At 39.6% G+C, this 27022-nt stretch overlaps 1 protein-coding gene across 4 annotated transcripts in view; it reads left to right on the forward strand.

Moving 5' to 3' along the window:
• The first annotated feature begins 34 nt into the window (after window positions 1–34).
• The window catches only part of armc8 (armadillo repeat containing 8), a 106172-nt gene continuing 79184 nt past the window's right edge, over window positions 35–27022 (forward strand). Inside the window, exons 1-8 of one of the 4 annotated variants that reach the window (XM_078551797.1) lie at window positions 351–462; window positions 4135–4172; window positions 13787–13863; window positions 14812–14883; window positions 17551–17693; window positions 21181–21278; window positions 21703–21795; window positions 25664–25744. In XM_078551797.1, the coding sequence (XP_078407923.1) occupies window positions 4167–4172; window positions 13787–13863; window positions 14812–14883; window positions 17551–17693; window positions 21181–21278; window positions 21703–21795; window positions 25664–25744 (570 nt within the window). In that variant the 5' untranslated portion in view covers window positions 351–462; window positions 4135–4166. Of the gene's footprint in view, window positions 155–350; window positions 463–4134; window positions 4173–7737; window positions 7763–13786; window positions 13864–14811; window positions 14884–17550; window positions 17694–21180; window positions 21279–21702; window positions 21796–25663; window positions 25745–27022 lie in introns of those variants that run through there. The other 3 variants (XM_078551796.1, XM_078551795.1, XM_078551794.1) reach the window with 3 other exon arrangements.

Here is a 27022-nt window from a genome sequence, read left to right on the forward strand (position 1 = left end):
AGGAGAAAGGACAGAGAGAAAAATAACCAAACCAAAGAAAACTTCAAAAATTATTCCAGTGGAATAGATATATACTATAACAAGAAAATATAATTGTTAAAAAATTCCAAAGCAATAACTTACAATTTATCCGAATCTGCGGGCGATGGATAAGGTAAATATAAATAATTCAAAGCCTCACTTTCGATGAATTTGATGCGACAATTTATTTACGAGAACAAAACAAATAAATGAAAAACCATTCGCCGCCAGCCGGGAGCGCTGTAAAGTCTGCCTCGTGAAGGCCCGCGCGTGTTTTTATTGTACGGGTGTGGAAAGTGCTGTGGCGATGTTGCGGCTGCGCAGTGCAGCCTTGCCGGGCCTGGTCAGGCTGAGGTGGGGGAGGGGCTCGGGGCGGCTTCGCTGCTGCTGCTGAAGATGGCGTGTCTGCTGGAGGCCCCAATGCGGATGAGCGTGCTCTCGGTGAGTATGTAACCCCGCTCGCATTGACTCGTCCTCCTCAGGCCGTGGCTGTGAGCCCGAAGGGAAGGGTTGACATGTCTGGAGTTTCCGTGTCCTGGCTGCAGCTCCTTGTATTTAATGTCAGAGTCTCCGGAATTTCGGCATGCTTTAGCTCTCGGCTTGGGCCTGATATTTACTGTAAACCTTCCTCTTTTTAAAGTACAAATCGCCAACCTTCCTACATTTCACTCACTATTTAACACTAACAAATCTCTTTGTGAAGGGTTATATGTATTTAAATATTTTGGTATGTGTTTTTATGTCTGTGTATTCTTTTTAATTGGAAGAGGAAACCTATTTACTCGTATCAATGTTCACACTTGTTATTCTACAGCGGTCACTCTTTAATTCGTAATCGCAATTCCTTAAATTCAGAAACGAGTAGCTGATGGCGTAGAAATAGAAACAAAGTGCTGGTAAAAAAAACTCGGCAGGTTTTGTAGCATATGTGGGTAGAGAAACAGTTAACGTTTTGAGTCCAATATGACTTCGAAACTCATTTAGAGTCATTGACGGCACAGGGGGCCATTTGGCCCATCGAGCCCCTGCCACCGTTCTAGAACAGTCCAGTAAATCCCTGTTCCCTAGATTTGTTCCAGTACCCCTGTAAGTTTATCTCCCTCAAATGTCCATCCAATTTCATTGCACAATCATCCATTTCTCTGCTTCTACCATCCTTGGGGCAGCGAATTCCAGGTCATTACCACTCGCTGAATGTAAAAAAATAAATCCTCTCATCCCTGAAAACCATAGTTTTGTTTCATAAACATAATTTTCACTGTGTAAGTATGTATTAATTAAATAATTCCAAATGTATGGTGATAGCTCCCAGCTCTATCTTGCCATCACTCCTCCTGACCCCTTCACTGTTCCTAAATTGTCAGTCTGCTTATCCAACACAGAGTACTGGATGAGCAGAAATTCCCTCAATTAAATATTGGAAATAATTAAACCATCCATTGTCTTTGGGCCCCACCATAAACTCTCCTCCCACTGATTCCCTGGCAATTGTCTGAGGCTGAACCAGACTCAGACTGCAACTTTGTCATATTTGGCTCAAAGATGATCTTTCCATATAATCGCACCATCACTGCCTATTCCCATCTCCATAGCATTGCCTGACTCTACCCCTGCCTCACCTCTTCTGCTGCTATTGCCCTCGTCTGTGTGTTTGTTACCTCCCAGATTCCTTCAGAAATGTCTGGATTTTAAAATTCTCATCCGTGTTTTCATATCCCTCAATGGCTTGACCCCTCCTTTCTCTGCAGTCTCCTCTCACCCTCCAAGATATTTGCATTTCTCTAACTTCAGCCTCTTGAGCACCCCCAATTTTATTTGCACCAACATTGATGGCCAAGCCTTCAGCTGCCTAGGCCCTTAGCTCTGAAATGCACTCCCTTCTGTGCTTGTAACCATTCTATGGTTCTAAACCCCTCTGCCTCTATAATCATGTTTTCTTCCTTTAAGACATTGCTTAAAATCTACCCCTTTGACCAAACATTTGGTCATCTGCCCTAATATCTCCTCATGTAGCTTGTCATATTTTTGCTTTATAATGCCTCTGAAGCACCTTAGACATCTGTTATGTTAAAGGTGCTATATTAATATGTTATCTGTTTGTGGAACGTTGCTCTGCACAAATTGGCTGCCATTTTTCTGCATTACAACAGTTCAAAAGTACATTGTTGGCTCTGAAGAGCTGTGTGACGTCCTGAGATTGTGAAAGGTGTGATATAAATGAAAGTTCTTTTTGTGGTTAAATATACTTGTGTTTCTGCAATCTTTGAGGAGAGTTAAAATTATTTCTAGTACCTGATTTACCAGCCTACATCACAAGCCTACATTACAATGACATTTTAGTAATAATGATGAACTACATTTAAATTATTCCACGTCTCAGTCATTTCAGTGGAGAAAATAAGCAATTAGATTTAAGTTTTTGCAAACATTTCAGTTTGTGGATTGCTGTGTCTGCAAAAATAAATAACATAACATAAACAGTTAGCATTTTGAGATTCACCCTGTCAGTTGTTTGCTGGTGGTAAAATATACTCATTAGTGCATTTGTATACTGTGTAGTGGAAACGAGGATTGCATGATTGCAGCCTGTTCTGTTTCAGAATCTTGTAGGCCCCCATTTCCCTGCTCAATATTTCTGAAACTTTAACTGTGACTTAACTTATTTTTCTGATGCTTGTCCTTGTCCTTGAAGATTGGGAACAAATTCAGCTTGGACTGTTATAAATTATCTAAATTATGCAGCAGAGAGATAGTTGTCTTGTATTTAATTGGCTTTAATTAGCCTCAGTGCCTCAAGTTAGAAAAAGGAAAGTTGACTGCAATCTTACCCTGAAGCTTAGCAGTTGAATGGCCAATATTTTCAAATTCCTAATTCGGAGAGCTGGCGCAGACATGACAGGCCAATGGCCTCACTCTGTGCTGTAATGATTCTGTGATCAAGGCACTCCTAAATAATGGCCACTTGGGGAAGGTGGCATTGGAACATGTGTGCTAGCAAAGAATCGATTTCTTCAGTAAAGGAAGGGAGCAATTGTTGAGAAAAGCAAATTATACCTTGGCTATGTTGATCCCTAGCTCTTTAATCTAAACCTACTGTAATATTCAAACTTAGTGCGCAATATTACAATGGCACATTGCTGCTAAGGTACTGCCATATGAAACACTAGACACACGGATCAGAGAGGATTAATTTATTTACACATTTAGTTCAGCTATATAACTGCTTTTGAAATGTTCCTGCTACAAGGTTATCTTTGATGTAAAACTACTTTATGCCACAGTATATTCACAGTAAAGGAAAGTATGAGTGATTTCTCCTCGATCACTGGAATCGCTAATGGGTCAATATGAGATAAACCACTGGTTAATGCATTTTTGTTACTGAACTTCCTTAGTAAAACACCTGTTTGTGATTTCTAATAGAATATTGATTAAAATGGTACAAATGTAATTTTGATTATTGAGAGAAATTTGATATTGTTACAACATTGTTGAAGTTCACACGTTTCCTCCTGAAACAGTGATTATGCATCGCAATTCTGACACTAGGGCATGCACTATTTTATGCAGGGAAGAAAGGATAGTAACATTTGTTAATCTTCCAATTAGCCATTGTTTAGTCAAAGTTCTGCATGAAATTACTGATTACAGCTCAGGAACCTGATTCCAATCTGCTTGCTCAGCTATCCCAGTTGTGCCATGTATCATTCACTTTCAAAAGGATTCACAATCTAACTTAAGCCATCCAAATACTGACTATTAATAGGCTTGTTTTGAATTCTAAGTTGGAATGATTATAAGTTTTCTTTGCAGGGTAAATGTTTCTGAACTATGCAACATTTCAGTATTTTCAGTTGTGTTAATAATGCAAAAGAAATTAATTCCAATGTTGTAATTCTTCATTAGAAAGTATGCTGAAAAACCTGATGTTTACATCTTGGATGCTCTCATTAGATGTGTTTATGCGATTGCAATTTACTGTTTCTTGCTTAATCCTTGAGGCGCTATTTCTAAAAATAAGGAGCATGCTGCTTTCCAGTGCAGATTTTAAGGATCTCTCTTTTGGCGGTCATTGTCACTTAATTCTACAGTTTCTTGATTTTCTCACTACAGAACAGCAATACAGTGGAACTCTGAGTGTAACAATGAAGGTAAGAAAAAGGGGCAGTAAAATAGCAAATAAAATTACTGTAGATTGTTGCACTATACATTGGTAGGAGCATGCCAGTTTATTTTTGGGTTACTTCAGAGAGCGCAAGAGAGACCCTAGGTATGACAAAATGTGATAATTCACTGAAATTAATTAAAAGCCCACTGTTTTTTATTTAATGTGACCTAAGGGGCAAGATGACTATTTCCCAAATTGCTCCAACTTTTTATGGTCAAACCCAGATGCAATACAATAAGAAGTTAGATACAAGTACTGCTGGGATATTAGATATGATCTAGGATGAGAGATTAAATACTAGAAGGAGTAAGACATCATTTTACTGTTCAGCTGCATTGACTTGACGATTGGAAGTATCAGGGCAATGCATTTCTTTCCAATTAGCAATGGTAGTACCTGTGTATAATATAGATGGAAAAGACCTTCAAATAGATAAATCACATTGCATTTGTTCCTGGGCTAATTAAATTATTATATGAGACCGATGTGTGGGTACATAGGAAGTGTAGCACAATATTTGCATAGCTGTTGTGTTTGTAATAAAATGGAAAGCAGGATGACAAATGTAAAACAGCAAATGGTATTGTGTAATGTGGTCTAATGTAATCTATTTTCTACTAAATTTACAATACAGTAACGCGAAAGAGGAATGTAATACCATCTGTAAACATGTAACAAGCTCCCATCTAAATCTAATAGATTGTTATAGAATCATAAAATGGTCATAGCACTGAAGGAAGCCATTTGACCTGTCGTGTCCATGCTAACTTTCTGAAAGAGCAACTCAGATAGTCCCGCTCTCTTGCCTTTTCCCCGGCCCTGCAAATTTCTCTCTTCAGGTGCATTTCCATTTCCCTTTAGAAAGTTATGATTGAATCTGCTTCCACCACACTCAGGTAGTGCAGAACCTAACCATTTACTGCATAAAAATGTTTTTTTGTCATGTCATCATTGGTGCTTTTTGACAATTACCTTAAATCGGTGTCTTGTTTTCAACCCTTCCACCAATTGAACAGTTACTCTTTATTTTGCCTAAACCCTTCATGATTTTGTACACCTTTATCAAATCTTTCAACCTTTTCTTCTCTATCATGCTCACAGTTCAATATAAGTTAACTCATTTAAAAAAAAAATCAATAATTGGGCTTGGGTTATGCAAGTGCAAATCATCAAAGGCCAGGGCAGATTTTGAGGTTGCGAGCTCCGAAGCAGCAAATGCTGCTATGGTGCTTGGACTGAGTCTTAACAGCTGCAAGGCTCCTTGAAATCCTTGCTTTTTTTTCTGTTGGTGGGCAGGACCCAATTGACTGCCCTCTGAGGCTCAATTGCTGCTTCGAAAAAAGCCTGTGAAAAGGTACAGGTAGGTATTAGTTTTTTTGTGTGAAGAACGCTTTTGCATTTTCATCAACTTCCTCCACAATGGAGATGGAGTGGGGGGAGATAGGGGGGTGGATGCAGGAGAGGGAGATGGAGTTGCAGGAGGGGCATGTGGGGCATGCTCAATGCCTTACCCTCTTCCTCCTTGTCGCTCTCTGTGCCGCTCAGCAAGTGAAGGCCCCCACCCTGCTCATGAACTTTTGTTGTTCTCTATGCCCCCCTCCCAGTCCCCAAAATTTTCACTGGGATGGGGGTTCACGCACAGTCTGAGTATTAAAGTGGGATCACACCGGGAAAAAAACTTTTGTTAGCTTGGGCTAGGAACATGCTAGCTGCTGGGATGGTGAAGATTGTCAAACTAAGGAAGTCAGGTTAGAGTTTCTTTGCATTGTTTTTTGAGAAAGGATTATTGTTCAGCCATTGTGTGTTGGGTAGTTGGTAATGGAACTGGTTTGTTAAAGAAATGTGCTTGATTGGTTGAATTGCCTTACCTTGTTCCATGCTTTTTATTTAGCTCAGCACTGAGAATTTTAATTTCTCTGAAAATGTAAGGCATAGTTGATCTTAATGGAACTAATGACATTAATCTGAGTCATCAGATGTGTAAACTAGTACTTTAATCTTTGCTTTTATAGTTTGTAAATCAGATTAAATAATTACAACTCCACTGGGTTTAATGTAACTTTTAGCAAACTGGTTAGCATGTTAGTTAATTTCGGTGTTATTTTAACACTGCCAATACATTTATTTTAGAATAGTACTGGCAGAAATTTATATCAAGATAAAACAGCAAATTAAAGCAATTGGTGTCTGCTATTTAATGCAGAAGGGAAGAAATACTCACATGAAGTAGAATTGAAATTTTGATACTTCATATACATTTCAAATCAATAATGTATTAAAACTTATGCCTGATTACTATTGCTTAGGCATTTATGTTAAAACATACTGAAATGTTGTCTGGTTCTTGACTACTTTTTTTTTTAAAGCAGGAAATGGCATAGTTCGATAGCTGAAAAAAGATCGGAGCATGAGCCAGGAGGCAATGTAGTATTCAGTATAGGAAGGTGTTACTGTTGAGTCAGATTAAAATGTCTCTTTTTGCTAAGCTTAACATAATTTTTATAATTTTAATAATCTTTGAGCCAAAATTGTCAAAAATTGCAGATGTTTTACAAAACATATATGCTGATCCTTTATGGTAACCAGTTGCAAATTAAACATAGAGCGGTTATATCATTTAATGAGTGCCTTCGTGGATTGACTGCATAAAATGCACAAATTGTTGATGTACACCCAATCAACTTGCTGGGCTCTGAGGTAAAGACGGGGGAATTAGACGAAGTGGAAAGCTCTTTCAAAGAGCCAGCACAGCCACAATGGACCAAATGGCCATCACCTGTTCTGTGTCATTCTATGTCTGCGATGAACACCAATGGGATTTTGAAGACACAATAAGAGTGCCCACTTGCAGCATTCCATCTCCAAAAGCCACCTTGGTTAAAGTAAAGTTCCTGGTATCCCAGAAAGTGGATACCTAGTGACTTATTACAACTTATCTCTGGATCTGAGCAATATTATAAGATACTCAAGTTTCTCACTGTAGGTTGACATCTAAACCCTTTGATGAGATTATATCCACTGGTCTTTTATAGCACAAAATGTCTGCTTTTTTGCTGAAGCAATTCACGACTATCCACATTGCCCTACTCTTGCCCCATAACCTACTCTGCATCAAGTCTTTATACAGTTTTCCATTAAAATATAAAATGGCCTCTGCCTCAACTATTCTGTGACGAAGCATTTCATGCTCCAATAATCGTCCATGTGGAAACATTCCTCTTAACCTAGTGTTATGCAATATGTTAGCCACATTGTTGCTGATTGTGAAACACAGTTACCTGTATTGTGTGAATATTGCTTTCTATCTGCATTTGTGCATATAGAAACATAGGAACAGGTGTAGAGTCATTTAGATCCTCAAGCCTGTTCTGACAACATTCAATGAGAATATGGCTGATCTGCAACCGAACATTATATCTGCCTTTGCCTCATATCTCTTAGATCTTTTGTTAGCCAAAATGATCAATTCAAAAGCAAACCACTGCAGATTCTGGAAATCTGAAATAAAAACAGGAAATGCTGGAAATCGCAGACGTAGTTTCTGTCGAGAGGGGAACAGAGTTAATGTTTCAGGTCTGTGACCTTTCATGGGAAAATTCTACCCATCTCACTTTTAAATTTAAAATTTGATCTAGCATCAGTTGCTGTTCACAGCTTCTATCACCCTTTGTGCCTAGAAGTGTTTCTTAATTTCACTCCTGCAATGTCTGACTTTTGGACTATGTGACCTAATCCTAGACTCCCTAGCAAGTAGAAATCATTCTCCCAATCTACCCTATCTGTTCCCTGTAATATCTTGAATACTCCCATCAAATCACCCCATAACCTTATAAATTCCAGGAATACAAGCTTAGTTTGTTTAATGACTCTCCTAGTGTCATCTTTGGAATCCATGTATCATAAACCTACACTGCACTCTCTCCATGGCCAGTATATCCTTCTGAAGGTGTGGTGCCCAGAACTGCTAGAAATACTGCAGGCCTTTGTATAGCTGATGCGTGACTCTAACCCTCTCGTATCCTATTCCTCCAGATATGAAGGCCAGCATTCCAGTAGCCTTTTTGATTATTTTCTGTACCTGTTCATGACATTTTAATAATCTCCACATTTGGCCCCAAAAGTCTCTTTGGACCTCCAGTGTTTTTAGCTTTTCGCCTTTCAGAAAGTATCCTGTTCTATCCTTTATAGATCCAAAGTGGCTAAATTGGTGAAGTCACACCAGTGATTTATATTGGACAACTCTCCTTAGTAAGCCCTTGCTTCTCAAACCTCTCCTCAACCATAGTTTCCCATTCTTGGTGTCATCCTGGTGAAATATGCTGCACTGACCTTGATGTTCTTTCTATACTGGGTACCCAAAATCGCACAGAAATCTTAACTGTGACTGTATAAGTTCATCATTACTTATTTACTTTTGCACTCTTAGCCCCTATTTTTAAAACCCAAACTCTGGCAGCCTTTTTTTTCTTGCTTATACCTCCAAGGAGTTTGTATTTTGAGCTCCTGAGCTTTGTTCATGCACACCTGAAGTGTCCTTTAGATTTTTATTTGGTCAGACACCCTTAACCAGCATCACTAAAACAGCTTGATTATCTCCATTGCTAATTGTGGAACCTTGCTATATGCAAATTGACTTGCCACACTTTCCTCTACAACAGTGCGGTTCAAAAGTACTTAATTGGTTGTGAAGTACTTTGGAATGTCCTGAGGCTGTGAAAGTTTTCTACTTTTTTTGGTTGTTTACTCATTCTTATCTTAACTTTTCATTGTGATACTCAACTCGGCTGCAGTTGGACTCGTTCCACTGACTTACTATTGTGGTAATTATTGTTTATAGTATTGCAATAATTTATATAATCTGAATGCGCCTGCTTAATTCCATAATACAAACAGAAGATGCTGGAAATCCAAAACAAAAACAGAATTACCTGGAAAAACTCAGCAAGTCTGGCAGCATCGGCGGAGAAGAAATCAGTTAACGTTTCGAGCCTTCATCGCCCTTCGGCAGAACTGGAGCATAGATTAGAAGAAGGGAGAAATATAAATTGGTTTAAGGTGGGGGGGGGGGGGGAGAAAGGGGGGGAAGAGACACATTGAGGGTGTGATGATTGTGGAGATGAGCAGACAAAAGGGTCAAAGAGGTGTTGAAGGTGGTGGTCTTTGTCTGAGAAAAGTGCTAATGGAAGACAGGATATTCAAAGTACAGCTCTAGTGGGGGTGGGGTGGAAAGACTAAAGGTTTTAGTTTTAGATTTAAAAATAATGGAAATAGGTGGGGAAAGAAGAATCGATATAAATTATTGAAAAAAAGGGGTGGGGGGGGGAAGAAACGGGGTGGAGATGGGGGGAGGGGGAGTTTAAGATCTAAAGTTGTTGAATTCAATATTCAGCCCGGAGGGCTGTAAAGTGCCTAGTCGGAAGATGAGGTGCTGTTCCTCCAGTTTGCGTTGGGCTTCACTGGAACAATGCAGCAAGCCAAGGACAGACATGTTGGCAAGAGAACAGGGTGGAGTGTTAAAATGGCAAGCGACAGGGAGGTTTGGGTCTTTCTTGCGGACAGACCGCAGGTGTTCCGCAAAACGGTCGCCCAGTTTGCGTTTGGTCTCTCCAATGTAGAGGAGAGCGCATTGGGAGCAACGAATGCAGTAGACTAAGTTAGGGGAAATGCAAGTGAAATGCTGCTTCACTTGAAAGGAGTGTCAGGTCTGGCAACGTCTGTGGAGGGAGAAATAGAGTTGATGTTTTAGGTTGATATCCTTTCACCAGAACTGGAAAATGTTAAGAGATTTAAGTTTATTAGCAAGTATAGGAGCAGAGGAGAGAGTTTGGCGGTTGGGGGAAAGGAAATAAGGGGAAGGTATGTGAAGGAGTTGAGGACAGGAGTGATTAAATGATGGAAGGGATGGCGCTGGAAAGCAAAGATGCAATAAAGAAACAAGTTGAATCCGGAGGAGGTGTAAATGGATATAGCAGAAACATTACCAGCACCTACTTTGAGAAAATTAATATTGTCGATCGCAGGAAATGGGTGAGAACTTTGGTTTGAGGAATACTAAATATGGAAATACATGTAATGTATATGGACCTGAAACACAAAAGCAGAATTTAATTTGGAATTCATATGTAGTGCTTCAGAGGAGATGCCGAGGAAAGTGATGTGCCTGTGAAAGTGAGTTTCACTAGTTACCTGATCAAACACAAGAAGGAAAGCAGAAAATAATGAAGGTGAACCATGTAAGAGACAAATGGAAACCCAGTTGGAGTGAAGCGCAGAACCTCCTCGAGGTGGACATTCCTGGAAGTGGAAGAAATCAAACAGTAAATCTAAAGCGAAATACTGTGGATTCTGAAAACCTGATATTAAAAACACAATGTGAGAAACACTCAGGCTAGGCTGTATCTGTGGATGTAGTGTAATTTAAAAAAAATTTTAGTTTTCATTGGCTTTGTGTTTTGTATGTGCGTGTTTGGGTAAATGGGGAAAGTGGAAGAAGATAGGAAATGGGAAGTACTCCTGTTTGAAGGATAGCTGTCTGATGGCGCCCTTCCATACTTTTTCTTACCCTGGTTATCCTGCCAGAATGAGGGCTTTGTGTCTTTAATTAATAATTCCCCAGCAGTTAAACTTTAAGTGTTTACAGAATACAGTGACAAGTTTCCAAACATTTAAGTGAGGCAGGGTATGTTTAAAATTGCCCAAGAATTTTGGGGAGTTCACAAGGCATTTTAAATCTGTCATCATCCATGTGGTTTCATAGCCAAGCAGTCTGAGATTGCATCCTCCTGTTAATCTTTCCTTTCCGTCTGGCATTGGGTTGGATCTGGAATAAGGATTTATGCTGCGACCTTTTCTTCGCCCAAATAATTTTGCAGTCATGCTTAAAATTGCAGAATAAACATTGTCAAAATAAACTAACTTGAAGATTTCAACCATGGCCATAAAGGACAAGATCAGGAATTTTTTTAGCAATTTTCTTTGGCAGTTTGTACTCAACAAATTGATTTGTCTGCCCAGAATGTGATATTTTTCCATCTTTTTATCCAATTCTCATTTCACATTTTCATATCAAGTATGGCAGTGGTCAGATGAGGGCAAAGCTTCCTGTGCATGTTCCTTTCTCCTTACTACAGTATCTAATCTTATTAATTTATTGACAGTCATTGGTTCTGAACCAGTGACATCAGTCAGAGGTTTTGATGGCTTCTGAATGAGATTCAATTAAGTGGTAGTTCTGCAGCGTTATGGACAGTTCTGTGTTGTGGATTTTCATCTACTTTGATCTCAATTGATGGTGACCATACTCCCTTGAAGAGGTTTCTGTCAGTTTCTCGAGATTAAATTCAGTCCTGAAGTGGAGGAATACTTTCTCAAGTCACTGTACTGTCCAGTTTACATGACTGAACTTGTTGTAAACTTTTTTAATAAGTGATGCCTTTATGATGCCCCATTGTAGCATTGGTCTATTGGTCAAATTAGTACTGAATGGAGGGTATGTGGTTCTGGACATCTAATTTTGATTGCAAGGGTCATTGGACAGTGTGCTGAAAAGCATGTTTGTCTTTGGTATTTCTGTGCTTTCAAGAGATGTTGGTGAAACCTAAGAAGCCAGGAGAAATTCATGAATTATAGAGATGATTATGACTGTGGTTTAGGTTGCTATACTTCCTGCATAATAATTGGATTTATGTGATTACAAAACTAATATAAATGGCTGGTGGACCTGCTGCTTCTCTTGAGTCACTAGCCCAATTTATCACTAATTACTCTCTCTTCCACCATATTCGTGATACTTTTTTTTTTCAAATGCACTGGAGTGTCATTTTACTTTTTACTATTGTCTATAGAGCCTAGCCTCTGCAACACTGATATAACACACACTATTTTTAAAAAAAACAATCCTGCTGGAGACCGTATTAATGAAATGAAGCATTTATAATGTTGCTTGTACACAGCTCTTTCTTATTCAGTGGCCTTGTGCTTCCTATCACTGCCATCTGCTCCAAGCCAACAACTCCGCCAGCCCCATAATCCTCTGAGATATCTGAGCTCATCTAATTCTGGCCTCTTGAGCATCCTCAGTTTTAACCGTTCCATCATTGGTTTCTGTGCCTTTAGCTGCCTAGGCCCTAAGCTCTGGAATTCTCTTCCTACACCATTCTGCCTTCCTACCTTGCTTTCCTCTCAGGCAGCCCTAAAAACCTGAAGTATATTTTTGACCTAGCTTTTGATCATCTACCCTAATATCTCCTTAAACGGCTTGGTGTCATATTTTACTTTATAATGCTCCAGCGAAGTGCCTTGGGACACTTTATGATGTTGAAGGTGCTATATAAATATAAGTTTTTGCTTGTTGTAATAAACTAGCCTGTGAGATACCGTTGTGCATCTTTTATGCTGTTATAAGTCTACTGATACAGTATGGGTAAGAATCCTGCTTTAATAATGTTTATTGCAATTGTTCTAGCAGTACTATGCTTATTCAAAATATAATTCTTGTTTTAAACGTCAGTGCCAGGCAGTACAGCACTGTCTGATGCAAGAGTTTTCAGAAGTACTGTATTGCTATAGCAAATTCCATTGAAATTGAAGTTGAATATATTTAAAATTGAATATCAGAGACCATAGTTTTGACAGTATTAATGTTTTTGTCTAATGCTGAATTAAAGTCTTGTACAGTGTTGTCCAATACATGAGCCACTAACCACCACCTGGCAGCTAATTGTAGTTTTATTCAGTAAATGAGTAATTGACACTTGTTGGGTACATAGGCTCAATATTTGTATTCACAAATCATGTGCTCTTTAATCATTGTGCATTTCTTAGCAAAGTAGTAATAAGTTTTGATTGTTCAGTGGGCCTATTTGTTATCTGCTAAAATGTTGTTTAGCCCAGGTGAATAGGCATCCTGGAAACACCAGCAACATCAGTGGTAGCTTTCCTCTGTACATAGCCAGTTTGACTGATCGGAATAACTTCTTCATGCCAGAGCAAGAAATAAGCCCAGCCAACGGTGCAACAAGGCACAATATGGCAAACAGAAAACCACATGTTCTTGAGAGCTTATTGTGGGTTTGATACTTGATATGCGAGTCAACTTTCTCAAGAATGATTTTGATGAAGTTAGATTCCTCCAGCAGCAACTGGACAAAAACTTAGAAGCTGCAATAAATGTGTGTGAGAAAAAGTCATGCCAGAATTCCAAACTGTGGTGAAGGAGAAAGACTGCAGAGTTTCGCACTGAATGGTAGATATTTGTTAAGTAAACGTACACAAGAAGAACATTTACCAACATTTGTGTAAGGTGTTTTCCATTTAAAATTAGTGCATGTGGCAATAAACGTTATGTTAGCCACAGCCATCAGCAACTTTTATTGGACAACATTGGTCTAGAAGAGCGATAGTTTTATTTGTAAAATGATGCACATCATCTTTATAGCTTTTCTTGCTCAATGAGAATTACTCACAACCTCATGCAATTTGGGTGGTAGATTATTCTATTAATCATGAGGTTAAACTTTATTTTTGTCTAGTTACTAACAGCAAGAATCCTGTTCATAAAAAATGCAAACATTAATCCAAGCACTTCATTCTTTTTAGGAAGTTACAGCCAGCAGTCGTCATTATGTTGACCGGCTCTTCGATCCCGACCCCCAGAAGGTGTTGCAAGGTGTAATGTAAGTATTGTATGAGGGTATGTAATCCATCTCTTCTGGATCCTTGTGTAAAATTTATCACAATTTGAAAACTACAAGGTTTGTGCCTCACCTGTGCATAAACTAATCAGTCACAGACTGCAGTTAGTTAATTCAATGATTATAAACAAGTCTGCCCCTATATTTTAAATTCTAGGAATGAATGAACAATTGGTCTTTGCTGTAGCAATATATATATAATATATATATATATATATATGTGTATATGTATATATGTATGTGTGTATACACGTCATATAAAAATATTTATATAAATATTTATATAAAGCTGGAAACGGCTACAGGAGGAATATTCAGAACCTTTAGTTGAAAACCATAATTGTGTGGTAGCTTTTTTTAACATACACTTTGCTTGTGATTTAAAGCACTGATGAGAACCACGTTTAAATGATCTTGATGATTAGTCATCAATAAAAATGAAACTTGTATTTTAATTAGTCTTGTAAATGATGGCTTCAGATCTCACTTCAAAAGAAGAAACTTCGTGCATGAATTTGTTTGGCTTGCCTTATCAACCTAGAGTGAAATAAATTACTTTCCTAAAACACAAGATGAGCTGTGATTTTAAAATGTTAACAACACAAATAGTGTTTCAGTAAAAAGCCAAGAATGATCTGGCCAAGCACTGTAGAGAAGAGCATCCTAGCAGCTGATGTCACCTGGAAACAGGTGCAGCAACTGGCCAAAAATTACACTGAAGTGGAAGACTGATGGTGGCCGTATGTAGCCAACAGCCAGTTTGCTGGTTTAAAATGGACCCTATTGAATTTGTGGGGATAGAGTATCCAGGAGCATAAATTTTGGAAACAAAATCTTTTACTTTCAAATTAAGTGTTGAAGTATCATACCATTTTGTTTTTGGTGATTAGTTTTTAAATCATTTTGTGTCTGTGCTTAACTTTTGTGCAGTGACATGAAGAATGCTGTAATTGGAAATAACAAACAAAAAGCTAATCTGATTGTCCTGGGAGCAGTACCAAGGTATTGTAATAGTTTAATCCTTTTCTGTGTTTGGGTCATAGGACAGGAGTAGGTCCTTTAGCCTTTTGAGCGTGTTCTGCCATTCAGTGAGAGATGACTGACCTGGGACCTAACCCCATATACCCACCTTTGCCCCATTATACCGTAATACCTTTGATTAACAGAAATCTATCATTCTCAGATTTAAAGTTAGCAATTGACCCAGCATAATGCTATTTGCGGGCGAGAGTTACAAACATCTACCAGCCTGTGTCAGCCATGGCTCAGTTGGTAGGATTCTCGCCTCTGAGTCAGAAAGTTGTAATTTCCAAGTCCCACTCCAGGACTTGAGAACGATAAACTCAACTGAGACTTCAGTGCAGTACTGAGGGAGTGAGGGGATATCAGAGTCTTTTGGATGAGATGTTAAACAGAGTCCCTGGCTGTTCTCTTAGGTGGACTTAAAAGATCCCATGGCATTACCTTGAAGAAGAGCAGGGGAGTTATCCTTGGAGTCCTGACCAATATTTATTTGTCAAGCATCATCACAAAAACCGATTATCTGGTCTTTAACACATTTCTATTTATGGGAGTTTGCTCTGCAAATTAGCTGCCATCTTTCCAATGTTATAACAGCGATTGGCTTCAAAAGTACTTCATTGGTTGTAAAGTATTTTAGGACACCTGGTGGACATGAAAAATGGTAAATAAATAAAATAATAAATGTAGAGGCGTTTCCTGACTTCACGTCTGAAAGTCCCGGCTCTAATTTTTAGGCTGTGTGCCCTTAGGTCCCCCTACCAGCAGGAGTAGTTTCTCTTGACCTGCGCTATCCATTCCCCCTCAAATCTTAAATTTCAAATAAATTACCCCTTAACCTTCCAAAATGCATCAGTACTAAGATAAGCAAAATTTAACTTTGTATATTCTTTCACAGGATGTGGGCATTTGCTGCCCATCCCTAATTTTTTTGAACCGCAGCAGCCCATGTGGTGTAGGTACACCCACAGTGCTGTTAGGAAGGGAGTTCCAGGATTTTGACCCAGTGACTGTGAAGGCATGGCGACATAGTTCCAAGACAGAATAGCGTGTGGCTTGGAGGGGATCTTGCAAGTGGTGGTGTTCCCATGCATCTGCAGCCCTTGTCCTTCCAGGTGGTAGAGGTCACGGGTTTGAAAGATGCTGTTGAAGGAGCCTTGGTGACTTGCTGCAGTGCATCTTGTAGATGGTATACACTGCTGCCACTGTGTCTCGATGGTGGATGGGGTGCCGATCAAGTGGCCCGCTTTGTCCTGGATGGTGTCAAGCTTCTTGTGTTGTTGGAGCTGCACTCATCCAGGCAAGTGGAGAATATTCCATCACACTCCTGACTTGTGCCTTGTAGATAGTGGGCAGGCTTTGGGGAGTCAGGAGGTGAGTCATTCACCACCGACTTCCCAGCCTATGACTTGCTCTTGTAGCCACAATTTTTTTATGGCTGGTCCAGTTCAGTTTCTTGTCAATAGTAACCCCCAGGATGTTGATAATGGGGGATTCAGAGATGGTGATGCCATTGAATGTCAAGGGGCAATGGTTAAATTCTCTCTCGTTGGAGATGGTCATTGCCTGCCGCTTACCTGCCCAAGTCTGAACATTGCCCAGACCTGCATATGGACTCGGACTGCTTTGGTATCTGTGAAGTCGCAAATGATACTGAGCATTGTGCAATCGTCAGTGAACATCCCCACTTCTGACCTTATGATAGGTCATTGATGAAGCAGCTGATTTGATTGAGCCTAGGACACTACCTTGAGAAACTCCTGCAGCAATGTCCTAGAACTGAAATGATTGACCTCCAACAACCAGCACCATCTTCCTTTATGCGAGGTTTGAGTCTAACCAGTGGAGAGTTTTCCCCCCCGATTCCCATTGACTTCAGTTTTGCCAGGGCTCCTTAATGCCACACTCGGTCAAATGCTGTCTTGATGTCACTTCACCTTTTGAGATCATCTCTTTTTGTACATGTTTGGCCCAATGTTGTCATGAGGTCAGGAGCTCAGTGGCTCTGGCAAAACCCAAACTGAGTGTCATTGAGCAGGTTATTGCTGCTTGATAGCACTGTCAATGACACCTTCCATCACTTTGTTGATGATCAAGAGTAGACTGATGGGGTGGTAATTGACCAGGTTGGTCTTGTCCTGCTTTTTCTGGGCAGGACATACCTGGGCAATTTGCCACATTTTCAAGTAGATGCCAGTGCTGTAACTATCCTGGAACAGCTTGGCTAGGAGCACAAGTCTTCAATATTATTGGAATGGTGTCAGAGCCCCTTGCCGTTGCAGTATCCAGTGCCTTCAGCCATTTCTTTATCACGTGGAGTGAATTGAATTGGCTGCAGAATGGCATCTGTAATGCTGGGGACCTCCAGGAAGAGACTGAGATGGATCATCAACTTGGCACTTCTGGCTGAAGATAGTTGTCAATGCTTCATCCTTGTCTTTTGCACTGATGTGCTGGGCTCCCCCATATTAGTAGATGGGGAAATTCTCAAATTTAAACTAAAAAGCCGCATGCCTGGCCAGTTGGTACAATATGCTTGAGTAACTTTTCAGGTATATTTTAGAAATAAAAATTGGTTGTATATTTCTTTCTGACTTCTACTTGAGTTTTGAGTTTAAATATATATTTAATTTCCTTTTTTATTTGCAGATTACTTTACCTACTACAACAAGAGACTTCAACAGTAGAACTTAAAACCGAATGTGCAGTAGTGTTAGGAAGTCTTGCAATGGGCACAGAAAATAATGTCAAGTCTTTGTTAGATTGCCACATAATTCCAGCATTACTACAAGGTACTGTTGTTTTGAACGTATGTGCATTAAATTTTAAGTGACTATCATGCTGGTTTGTTTGGCATGAAGCTGCCCTATCAGCTTTCATGGTATAGTACTGAGTTACCTAGACCAGAACAATCCCAAGTTTCATTCCTGGCATGTACTGTTAGTCACTGTAAGCTTGCTTCAGCATCCTAGGCTAGTTTGGGGATGTGAGCAGCCAGGATTCTTGTTTTTGATTACTATTCAGTGATGCCAATTTGGACAAATTTGCAGATGTCAACATCTGGTGAACGCATAATGAGGTTGAACAACATGATGAACGGCCATTTAATTAAGCTAATGGAAAGTTGCTGCACATGTTCCTGACATGTAACTGAACTGTAGAAGATATTGAATATCAGATGGTTTTTCTATTCATTTATGGGATTTGAGCGTTACTTAAGCCAGGATTTGTTGCCCATTTCTCATTGCCCTTGAGAAGGTGATGGTTAGCTTCTAATAATTTTAATGCAAGGTTTAACCTGGATCTTTTAGGAAATTATTGTAGAATCATAGAATGGTTATAGCACAGAAGGAGGTCATTTGGCCTGTTGTGTCCCCGCCCGTTCTCTGGAAGAGCAACTCACCTAGTCCCACTCCCTTGCCTTTCCTCATAGCCCTGAAAATCTTTTTACTTCAGACAATTATCCAGTTCTCTTGTGAAGGCCTCAATTGAATCTATCTCCACTACACTCTTGGGCAGAGAATTCTAGATCCTGTCCACGTGCCATGTAAAAAGATTTTCCTTATGTCACTGTTGCTTCTGTTGCCAGTCGCTTCAAGTCAGTATCTTCTGGTTCTCGACACTCCTGCTAATGGGAATAGGTCCTTCCTATCTTTTTCATCCAGACCCCTCATAATAGAGCCAAGCCTCATTATACATTCTTAGCTGACAGCCCAGACATCCATTACTCTGAAATAGCTGCACCCAAGGGAAAACATTGCTTCATTGACAGTTCTTTCGCTCTGATCTATTCTGTCAATTATGCAGTGTTTATTTACACAAGATGAGGTTTGTGCTTGCAGTTTCTGCTCCTGATACTTTAAAAGTCCTGGATGATTGACACTTTTATAGGGCTGTAGTAAAAGTAATTTTATGATTGAACGCTTTAAAGCTTTTTCACACATGGCTGTTGTTACTAATAGGGTTCAGTGGTTCTGTACTGGGTGAATGGCATGGAGGGGCCATAGGTTGGCATGGAGCATATGAGGAGCTATAGGGGGTGTTTGGGTGGCATGAGTTGGTATGGATGGGGCATGGGGAGGGGCTGTGGCCTACAGGGATTTTTTTTTTCCTTTTGTTGATTTTATGGTAAAGAGCACTGAGACAGGCCTTTTTTAAAAAAAAACCCACTTCAGCACCTGGCAGCCCATGTGGTTGCTTCCGAACTCCTTTGTGGGGGCCTGACTTCTGTTACCACCACCCCCAACATCCAGAATGAAAATCCTGCCTTTGCAAGCACTTTCTCTGGAGGTGGGTGTGCCAAGCCAGGAATTTTTCCGATTCTTGCCACCCACCTCGAAGATGAAAATCTATCCCCAAATCTTCCTGTATTCTGAAATTGTGGAAAGCAACTGTTCACCACTAATTTATTTCTGGTCACTCAGCCAGATTTATATCTATGCTGCCGCTGTCTTTTTTTATTCCATGGACTTCAACTTTGCTGACTAGCTTCTTTTGTTGCGCTTTGTCAAATACCTTTTGGAAGTTCATGTTCACTACATCAATTGCATTACCTTCATTAACCTCACTATTACCTCATCAAAAACCTCTAGCAAGTTGTTTGGACACAATTTGTTCTTAATAAACCTGGGCTGGCTTTCTTTAGTTAATCCACATTTACCCAAGTGACTTTTAATTTTGTCCTGAATTATCGTTTCTGAAAGCTTTCCCATCACCTGGGTTAAACTGAGTGGAGTGTAGTTGCTGCACATATTCTTGCATCCTTTTTTTTTGAGCAGGGGTGTAATATTTTCAATTCTCCGGTCCTCTGGCCCTGTATCTAAAGAGGATTAGAAGATTATGGCCAGTGCCTCCACAAATTCCACCCATCTTCCCTCAGAATACATGGATACATCTCCTCCAATTCGGGTTACTTGGCAACTTTAAGGACAACCAGCCTATCAAATATCACCTCTTTGTCAATTTTTAGCTCATCCAGTGTTTCAGTTACCTCCTCTTTCATTATGACTTGGGCAGCATCTTCCTTATTAAAGACAAGTGCAAAGCATTTATTTAGTATCTTGGTCATGCTGCCTACCCCCATGCATAACACCCCTTTCAGGTCCCTAATTGGCCCCATTCCTTTTTACCACCCTTTTACTATTCGTATGAAGACTTTCAGATTCCCTTTTAAATTAGCTGCCAGTTTCTGCTCATAACCTCTCTTTGCTTCTCTTATTTCTTTCTTCACTTCCACGCTAAACTTTTTGTATTCAGCCTGACTCTTGACTGTAATGTCCACCTGGTGTCTGTCTAATGCATGCCTTTTCTGCTTTATCTTGCTCTCTATCAATGTCGTCATCCAGGGGGCTTTAAATTTGTTTGCCTTAACTTTCCCCCTTGATGTATACAAGCTATCTCCTCTTTTTGTTCCGTTACTGTTTTGCCAGCCAATCTTTGATTCCAGTTAACCTGGACTGGATTTGTTCTCTCCCCATTGAAGTTGGCCCTCCCCCAATTAATCCTTCTTACTCTGGATTGCGCCTTGTCCTTTTCCATTGCTGACCTAAACCTTATGATCACTGTCCTCTAAATGTTCCCCTATTGACACTTGAGCCACCTCATTACCCAGAACCATATCCAGCAGTGCCTCCTTCCTCGTTGGGCCAGAAACATACTAATTTAGAAAATTCTCCTGAACACACTTCATAAACCCTTCCCCCTTTCTGCCCTTTACACAACTACTATTCCAGCTTCTATTAGGGTAATTAAAGTTCCCATTATAACTATATAGTTCTTACACCTCCTCTTAATTTCCTTGCAAATTTGTTCCTCTATATCTTTCCCACTAGATGATGGCCTATAGAATATATCCAGCAATGTAATGGTACCTCTGTTGTTTCTTAGTTCTAACCAAATAAATTCTGTCCTGACCCCTCTGGGATACCCTTTTTCCAGCACTGTAATGTTCTTAATCATTACTGCTGCCCCACCTCCTTTCTTTACGTTGCTATATTTCCAGAACACCTGGAATTCAGGAATATTTAGCACTCAGTCCAGCCCTTTTTTGAGCCAGGTATCCATTATCACTATGATATCATATTCCCACATGGTTGTCTGCACCTGCAGCTCACCTACCCTATTTACCACACACGGCACATTTGCAAACACACACACTGACGTAATTTAGGCCTTAAATCTTCAGATCTTATAGCAAATAATTAGTTAGAGATTGTTGCTGGGTTGAGATAAATAACTGAATGTAATAAATCCTTTTTCCATTCCCCACCACTGAAATAGGTCTCCTCCTTCCGGACCTGAAATTTATAGAGGCGTGCCTTCGATGTCTTCGCACAATATTGACAAGCCCTGTGACACCAGTGGAGGTGCTTTATACAGTAAGTACAAAGTCTGACACCTGAGTAGTCAGTTTTTTGATGTCTTGTTTAAAGAGACCATTGAGTGGCAAGATGCAAATTTTATTTTCTCCACTCTTCCTGTTTTTAGTTAGCTTTTGCTTGGCTCTGTTCATATAATCAGGAGTGCTCACCCTTAGGGCATAAGGCCATCACAGAACTCTCCAGAGGGCTTCTCTTGAATTGCCTCTTGTTGGCTGACATGCAACAAAATTGCTGCCTGCCTTTTAGCCATAAGTGATGTATGGCTCCTCAGGAGAGATCAGCAAGGAATGAGAAACTGTTGTGGAGGGAGTGATGGAAGATACACAGCTTCATAATTTATTGGTGTATTGGAAGTTTCAGGGGACCCAGTTATTTCCTAAAAATATACTGTATTTTAACTTTGTTTTGACACTGTCCCTAGGATGTTACTGTGGTTCCACATCTCATGTCCTTGCTCAGTAGATCTCGATATACACAGGAGTATATCTGTCAGATTTTCTCCCATTGTTGCAAGGTAAGAGACTTTAAATGGAAATAGTACATTTTGTTTGTAGAGACACAAAAATGAAAAATCTTCAAGCGTTAATGCAGACTTTTTAATTGTAATTTCAAAAAGAAGTCTGTCCTAAATTGTGTTAGTTATTGTGTTAAACCATATATAATGAACCTATAACACATCTGGCAAAATCAGTGCAATCATTTGTTGTTGGGAAAGCATGTGTAGTGACTTGTAAATTGAATGTATTTTACAGAAACCTGTGATGGATCTTTTTTCATTTGTATTGTATTTCACTGAAATCATGAAGGAGTAATGCAGGAACTAGTCAAAGGATTTTACATGAGTTTGCTTCTCCTCGGGGACCAATTCACACTGATGGGATGAAACTTGATTAGACCACTTTCAACTGACCACAGAATAGCAGCATAAGTTTGTGTAATTCAACAAAATGGGAGCCTTCCTTAGTCAGAACTTTAGGGTGACTGGGAAATTAGGGGGGGAAACACTGGCGTAGTGGAGGAAAACCATCTAAGGACAAGGGTAAGATATATTGGGGAGAAGTAACTTTATTCTTCATGTGGCCTGTTCTGTACTAATTTTAGAGTATTTGCTTATGTTGTGTGCCAAAAGTAGGACAATATTTCACTCTTCACCTTTGGTATGAGCTAATTCATTTTGAGGTGCAGTTGAGCCCCACTTTGTCACATTTTTGGATTTTGATGCTAGCTATTCTCCTTGACCACTCCTGTAAGCTGACCTTGCATTCCCTACTCACTGGAATATGCTATTACCTGACAAATACAAAAGTAAACGTAGCTTGACCTAGCACCTGGGCAAAGAACTCTTGTCACTGTACTCAGGCTAATTAGGATATATCACATGCCTGGTACTCCTGACTTTAGAAAATAAAATGTGTTTCAGATCAAGGATTGGGTAATACACCAAAATTTATAACGCACCCAATAAATAAAACATTTAATTTTAAAGCTAATGAACGGTATTTGATACAAACCTTTGTTTATCTGTGTATTTTTGGTGACTTTGTCTCTACTCGAATATTCCTTTCAGCTTGGAAAATTTATTAACAGTAACTGGCTTTAATCCTGAGGCTTGTGGCCAGCAAGAAAGAATCCAATAAATAAATCATTATAAAGAAAAGTACGTAAATTTTTCATCACGCTACATGATTTGGGAAGAAACCCTCCCTACATTCTTGGCATCTGAAGAAATCCAGGAAGGCCCACTCTCATGTGGTGCTCAGGCATTTGCTGCAACTTTCTGATTAGTTGCTTACACAGGAACTTCATACTGTTTGGGACTATAATTGCCAAAATTTATGGTATCAAACAATTGTTTCTGCTCTCATTGGCTTATTTTGGGCAAAGGGACCAATTTAGGCTCTCACAGATCTTCAGGTTTATGGAGGTCTCTGAATTGAAGTTCATTAACTATGTTGACTTGAGCCTGAGAAGCCCTTGGACAAGGTAGCCTTTCCTTCCCCTCAAACTTCCACTACCCAATAGAAACCCTTCCTTATTTGCTTTGAAGTTGATTTTAATGGCAGCCATTGTAAAGTGACTTTAACATAGTAAATGTCTTCAGGCATTTCAGAAGTGCAAAAGATTGTGTCCGAGGAGATGAAGACATCATAGACATCGTAGAAAACGTAGAGTTTGAGGAGGTTTTGAAAGTGCAGAGAGCAGTATAGCTAGCCCGAGGGGTTTAAGGAGCAGGTTTAAGCTGAGGGCCCAAAAACTTGAAAACTCTGTTGCAAATAATGCGAGGGAGGGAGGGGTAATGCAAAACAAAAGTCAGAAAAGCTGACACATAGGGCTCGGGCTATATAATTTGGAGAGGACAAGCCATGGAAGGATTTGTAAATAGTGACAAGGATTTAGAAATTAATGCATCAAGACTGAAAAACAATTGAGGAAAACAAATTGGGGTGATGGGAGTGGGCCTTTGTGCAAGATAGGATGTAGTCAACACTAGAGAACTGAAATTTATGTAGGATTGGAGCATGGTAAGCTAGAGAACACACAAGCTGAATCTGGATGTGACGAAGTTGGAGGTGGGGAGGTAATGTTGCAGTGATAGAAGTAAGTACACATTGTATTGGATAGGATCTGGCGCCTGAAGTTCAACCAAATGTTAAACATGATAATGTGGTTGCTTGCAGTTGGATATAGCAGTAGAGGAAGTGGAATTTAATATTCTGCTGATCTGTTTTGACTCCACTTAGGTAAGATCTGTTTTTGGCACTTGCCTTTGGTGCCTTGAGGCAGCCTCCATAAGTGTCAACCATCTCTGCTGCATATTCCATGTTACAATTTTGACATTCTCCCAACATTTTTAACTTGTGACCACAAAACAAAGGCAGTTTCTGTGAGTGGACTGAACCACTTATAATCCTTTGTGTTGTAAATAGACTAAAATCTGCCCTTTTACCATGAAATTACGCACCAGAGGCCAGTTGAGCAGCTCATTTGTACAGTTCAAAAGATGGCAATTATCCGTGTTAGATCAAGGCTAAAAATAATGCCTGATTTATTTGCAAGCAAGATAATTGCACAAACGTAGAGGATACAGCAATATACCAGTAGTGCAATACTTGATTAATATGATAGAGACATATATAGTTACAAAATAAGATATAGTCAAACATCTTGGATGAAATAAATGTGATCCAGTGATTTAGCTCACATGAAGTTGTATTCCTTTCTTTGAAATCCAAATTAGATATATTTGAAAATCAGATGGATTTTCCACAATAAGGCATCAAATTATTAACCATTGTTACCATTCTGTAATAGAGGTTTCCTGATGAATTAGATTTTAAGATCTTGAGTGTGACTACTTCTCCTAGTCTACAATTTGAGTTAACACCTGAAAAGGGGTTGAACTGGCCATTGTTTAGTCCTGTAACAAAACTAATTTGCAAATATAGGAAATATTAACAAACAAGGGAAACTAGTTCAACCAGGTTATTCTCATGGAAAAATATGTCTTGACAGTTTTATCTACTGGTTGTCCAAAGAAGCTTCATGTTCAGATATGCTAACTGGAAGTTAGTTTGGAAATTAGTTTGTACTTAGTTGTGTTCAATTGTATTTGTTTTCTACCAGTGTGGCTCAGTTAATGGCATTTTTGAGTCTGAGTTGTAGCTCCTCACTTGGACATTGAGCATCTAATCTTAAAATTTAAAAATTATACAATGTTAGCACTGGCTATCTCTGAATATTTCACTTTTTTTATTTGCATGTTATTACTGATTAAATCTAAAATATTAGAATGTTGCACATCCTGACTCAACAATAATTCTCATGGGGTAGAGATGGACTCCTGTCTTTTTCCATCTCCCAATCATTAGACATTTTAAAATTCAACTTTAGTGCTACTTATTTGTCACTCCCTGATTTACTTTGTCTTCTCCTTCACCCATCTGTCTGCATTTCTGAGTAAATCAAGTCAATATGAAGTACTTGGCGAAGTTGCTGAGATGTGATAAATTGCTGTATATAAATGCATTATTTTTGATCTTTGTTATCGATTGTGGTACTTTGCTATAGTTTCTTCATTTTAGAAATATAGTTCAGCTATTTTAAATGTATTCTAGACACAATGTGAAATTTTACATTTGAAATAAAATTACCCTATTTTTTGTCAATTTTCTTTCAAAATACCAGCTTTTAAGTCAATCCTTTTCTGCGTGGATAGATTTTTACTCTTTCAATCCAAACCAAAAATGAGCTAATCCTGCCTTTTAAGTCTGAGCCATATAGTAGTATTTAATACGTAGATGATTTTTTTTCCCTCTTTTTCAAACTTGCCCTTGGGTAAGTGAAATGGGACAGAAATATTAAATGCCTCTTGTTTTTGTTAGACTCCGGAACACCAGGCTGTGTTGTTCACCCATGGTGCCGTTCAGAACATTGCCCATCTACTGACTTCGCCTTCGTACAAAGTAAGTGCTTGAAAATTATGTAGAGAAGAAATATTCACTAGAATATGTCCATAGATCTCTGAAGGTGGAGGGGCACGTTAGTGGGGTGGTGAAAAAGGCATATGGGACTCTTGCCTTTATAAATTGAGGCCCAGATTACAAAAGTAGGGAGGTCATGTTGGAGTTGTATAGAACCTTGGTGAGGCCACAGCTGGAGTAGTGTGCGCAGTTCTGGTCGCCACATTATAGGAAAGATGTGATTGCACTGGAGGGGGTGCAGAGGAGACTCACCAGGATGTTGCCCGGGACGAAACATTTAAGTTATGAAGAGAGGTTGGATAGACTTGGGTTGTTTTCGTTGGAACAGAGAAGACTGAGGGGCAACCTGATCGAGGTGTACAAGATTATGAGGGGCATGGACAGGGTGGATGGGGAGCAGCTGTTCCCATTAGTTGAAGGGTCAGTCACAAGGGGGCATAAGTTCAAGATGGGGGGCAGGAGGTTTAGGGGGGATGTGAGGAAAACCTTTTTACCCAGAGGATGGTGACGGTCTGGAATGCACTGCCTGGGAGGGTGGTGGAGGCGGGTTGCCTCACATCCTTTCAAAAGTACCTGGATGAGCACTTGGCACGTCATAACATTCAAGGCAATGGGCCAAGTGCTGGTAAGTGGGATTAGGTAGGTAGGTCAGGTGTTTCTCACGTGTCGGTGCAGACTCGATGGGCCGAAGGGCCTCTTCTGCACTCTGAAAGATATTTCAAGTGTAGCTAAGGCCCCTAAAACAAAAATGCAGGCACTGCATCCTGTTTGTACTAGAATTGTCCAATTTAATTTCTAAACAAAAAAGAACAATTTTGTTCATTTTGAATTATCCCTTAACGATCTAAAGTAGTTCAACGGCTGTCTGGGAAAACGTCAAGCTGTTTTTTTGAATGATGCTAGCGAACCTTCATAACCTTCCCAATATGCCATTGAAGAACTGATGTTCATTGATATGCAGGAAAATGGTTAGCATTCATAGCTTGTGTTGCAGGTGTTTTCATGAGCTGATCATCAGATGTAAGCTGCTTACCAAAACCAACCTTCTCCTACTTCCTTCAGCTGATGTTGAAGGAGTGTCTCCATCAAGCTTCCTTTTTTATATTTAAAAAAAACCAAGGGCCAGAGGAACAGAGGTTTCAGGGAGAAGTTGTAGGGATTGAAGAAGCTACAGATAGAAAAAAGGCTAGGGGTTTAAGCACAACATTGTGAATTTTAATTTTGGGCAGTTGAAGCGTTGGGAACCTATAATGCTCTGCT

The sequence above is a fragment of the Cetorhinus maximus genome, chromosome 11 (assembly GCF_964194155.1).
Source record: "Cetorhinus maximus chromosome 11, sCetMax3.hap1.1, whole genome shotgun sequence".
NCBI lineage: Eukaryota > Metazoa > Chordata > Chondrichthyes > Lamniformes > Cetorhinidae > Cetorhinus > Cetorhinus maximus.